Source organism: Lipotes vexillifer, unplaced genomic scaffold (genome assembly GCF_000442215.2).
Source record: "Lipotes vexillifer unplaced genomic scaffold, Lipotes_vexillifer_v1.1 scaffold536, whole genome shotgun sequence".
Lineage (NCBI taxonomy): Eukaryota > Metazoa > Chordata > Mammalia > Artiodactyla > Lipotidae > Lipotes > Lipotes vexillifer.
The window spans coordinates 594,651-598,406 of NW_006775074.1; the positions used below are offsets into that span (position 1 = coordinate 594,651).

A 3,756-nucleotide genomic window follows, 5' to 3' on the forward strand; every position below is an offset into this window, starting at 1 on the left:
ATTTATGATAATGAGGCGAGGGGCAGGGTCTATGCACAGAGATGCCCTTAGGTGGGTAGATGGGATGGTAGTCTGTGCAAGTTCTCTCCTCGTGGCGTCTGTCTTTTCTGTGCAGTAGGAAGCAAGGTCATCAATGAGAGCACTTGCTACTAAGTGAAATAAAATTCCCTAAGAGAAATAAAATTCCCTAAGAGAACAAGTGAAATCTGAAAAAGAATATATATATATATATATAATCACTGAATATACATATATATATGTATATATCTGAATCACTTTGCTGTACACCTGAAACTAGCACAACATTGTAAATTAACTATACTTCAATTTTCAAAAAGAGAGAATAAGTGAAACATTCATTTTTAGAAAATATAACTCAAAGAGTGATGTGAAGTGGTCTACTGGGTAAGGGTCTTTGCTGAAAACCCTTAAATGATGAAATTCACATGAAATGCCAACTGAAATTTGGATCACAGTAAACACACATGTGATGCTCTGAATGTTCTTTATTTTCTAACAACTATTTAAACCACTCAACAAAACGCTCTGTAACATAATTTAAGAAAACTTCTGCAAATTTTAGTGTAGAAAGGAGACCCCATTTACCTACCATCAAAACATCACACAAACACTTATTTTCTTAGAAGCTATTTAGCTTTGTAGTATTACTTTCAGGTGATGGCACATTTTAATTCCGTACACCACAATGAGCATTCACTTCAAGCAAGTAACTCTTTAAAATAAAACAACATACATTTCTTTTGAACCATTTCAGATTCAGTTATTTGTGTTTCTTTTTTTCTTTTCCATAAGTTAGAACTAAACTGAATCTCCTTCCCCCAGTCACAGCCTCGAGCTCACGGCAGATTTGTACGAAGTACCCCCGACGACTCCTCAGAAACCTCCGCTAGGGATGCCCGTGGTTCATGTCATCACAGGTAGAAGAGAGAATTGGCTAATTCCAAACTTGGTTCTTTATGAGTGCTTTGTGCCACCAGAAAGGTCAGCTTGTGTGCATACTGACACGGGGCTGGAACACTGATTAGGCCCTAAGGAGGAAAAAGTATTGGTAATGATTAAGAGGATAACTTCCTCTTCAAAGTGATATTTTTTTCCTGAGTTTTTTCATCCACTAGTTTTATACACGATAGAATGTAAGTCAACTGGAACCAAACTCAATCAACAAAGGGCACCCTTTCTCCTGGGAACTTAAATTCGCTAAGCAAGATGGGAGAGCAGAGAGGGCCAGTCTGGCTTCCCGGCGCTGGGACCTGAGAGCCACATGCTTAGGGCTGATCTAAGTTTCCTACAACTTGATGTTCCAAGGGGCTCAGAGCAAATCTTGGCTTTGGACTTGGTGAGCAGCTCTGGGCCTAACGTATAGGAATACAGAACAGAGCCAAGCCTGTTACTTTCCCACCAGACACAACATCTGAGTTGTCTTCAATTGCCTCATCTGTAACTTGGAAATAACAATACCCTGATTTCCTCCCAGGCTGACATAAGAAAATGTATATAATAAAGTCTTCTAGAAAAATTATCAATGCTAATGCATTATAGAGTTACTGCTATTTTATGTCTATGATAGAGTGGGTTTCATCCACTGTGGACTTAAGAGGTCATTCATTCATTCATTCATCCCTCCTTTGTGGAAAATCAGGCATTGTGCCAGGGGTTGGGACACAAAGGTGAAATCGGGTGACAACTCCCTGGTAGGCACCTTGAGTACCACTCTGTACCTAAATAAACAGCTGTCACTTACTGGCCAGTTGTAGTAGAGGTGGCACAGTTTGAATGTGAGTCTCTGCATGTGGTCGGGCTTCAGGCCGTTGTCATCATAAATGACATTATAGTAGGTGGGATTAAGGGTTCCCCGACAGGCAACCCGGCTGATCAAGTAAAAGTCATACCTGAGGGGAAAAGGAGGACTGTGAGAAAGAAGGCTCGCAGAACAGGACCGAACCTGACCACACACAGTCAAAGCTTTGTTAAAAACGGATTTTCTAACAGACTTGCCATTCAGGCCGCGTTGCTCCTGAATCCACGATGGTGCCAAGAGGTGGGTTCTGCAGAGTTCGGCCTGTTTCCATCAAGAATCGTGGCATGCACTTCTTCCTGACCACGACCACTGACAGTCTGGGGCTTTTGGAACAAGAGAGGCAAAAATAATAAATAAATAATATGGAGAGAACTAAACCAAGCCATGCAACTTTCTGCTTATTTATATATATTTTTTGGTAATTTTAAAATGAAATAAATTAACTGATCAGCGAAACACTGCAAAACAAAGAAAAGAAAAATTACCCCCCAATCTCCCCTCCCCCAGAGACACAATTTTTTAAATCAAGGATTGCCTTCATTTGTTGCAAAAGCGTGGTATGCTCAGTCATTTGACCAATTTATATCACTGAAGGGGGACAGGGAAGAATGGTTCACAGGACAATGAACTACAATCAGCACTTCTAAAGAAAGATTTTTCAGAATTATCCATGGAGACAAGATTTTCTTCCCATTAGCAATCATCTCTCTTTTTTCACCTTCACTCTTCTCAATTTCTGAATAGCAAAGGAAGAACCAGAAGTTCCTCTTATTCTTCAAATCAACACTTCTGAATCCTGCAAAACACGCACCTGGGAGGATCGATGGACGGTCCACATACACATATGGGCCAAATGCTAAATGACCAAGTGTTAAGTCAGTATTTGGTAAAATCCAAATCCAAATATTCACCCATCATGGAAGAAACCTCTAGGATGCAAGGGTCACTGAAATTTCACTTTAAGTGTTTAATTTTTTTTTTTTTTTTTTGGCGGTACGCAGGCCTCTCACTGTTGTGGCCTCTCCCGTTGCGGAGCACGGGCTCTGGACGTGCAGGCTCAGCGGCCATGGCTCACGGGCCCAGCCGCTCCACGGCATGTGGGATCTTCCCGGACCGGGGCACGAACACGTGTCCCTTGCATCGGCAGGCAGACCCTCAACCACTGCGCCACCAAGGAAGCCCTAAGTGTTTTAATTATTTAAAAATACATTATTAATGTTCTCAATCTTGAAACTTTTTAAAAGTTGATGTTATAGTGCAGGAGAACTAACTCCTTAGCACCGTCAGCTGCTAAATTTACTCCTGTGATCCCCAAATTGCATGGAGGTGATTCTTAATAAAATCTAACTAACCCAAGGTCAGCAGGGAATGAGAAATTTTGGCTCTGATATTTTGGATACAGCTAAAGGTGGTTCTGCCTCCAAACTATGATTCTCTCCCTCCTTTCTGATGGTTACTAATGAGGTCAAGGGGCTTGTGGCTGCAACACTTTGGTTGACGGTGGTGATGATGGTGTAACCCTACAGACCAAGCTCTATGCACAACAGAATAAGATGCTTTCTAAGGATTTTAAGAAGCCAATTTAAGATCGTCATCCTCCTCCATTCTCTAGTTCTAACATTTTTCTTGCACTTAACACTTGACACAGTCATGGAGGAAAATATACCAAGACACTGAATCTACAAATGTGACAGCAGAGCAAGGTACTTGGTGTTTAGCATGGTCTGATTTTCATACGTAGCCCAGCTTTCACAGCACACACACCACTCTCAGCACCTTCTGCAGACCTGAGCTGCACATCAGTGCCTGCATGTCAGAGGCTTTTGCCCTGTGTGTTGATTTAGGCCTCAAATTTGAAACGACAGCTTGTTTTTTTCCCTAGCATGTTAATAGGTATGAAGCATCTTCACCTGCCAGCAGCCCTGCAGGCTTCCTGC

At 41.7% G+C, this 3,756-nt stretch overlaps 1 protein-coding gene across 2 annotated transcripts in view; it reads right to left on the minus strand.

The window, feature by feature from the left end:
- Positions 1-932: 932 nt before the first annotated feature.
- The window catches only part of PIWIL4 (piwi like RNA-mediated gene silencing 4), a 43,794-nt gene continuing 40,970 nt past the window's right edge, over positions 933-3,756 (minus strand). For both annotated transcript variants that reach the window (XM_007449639.1, XM_007449640.1), the window contains exons 18-20: positions 2,017-2,142; positions 1,763-1,910; positions 933-1,049 (exon numbers count right to left, since the gene is read on the minus strand). In XM_007449639.1, coding sequence (XP_007449701.1) covers positions 933-1,049; positions 1,763-1,910; positions 2,017-2,142 — 391 coding nt within the window. The remainder of the gene's footprint in view (positions 1,050-1,762; positions 1,911-2,016; positions 2,143-3,756) is intronic.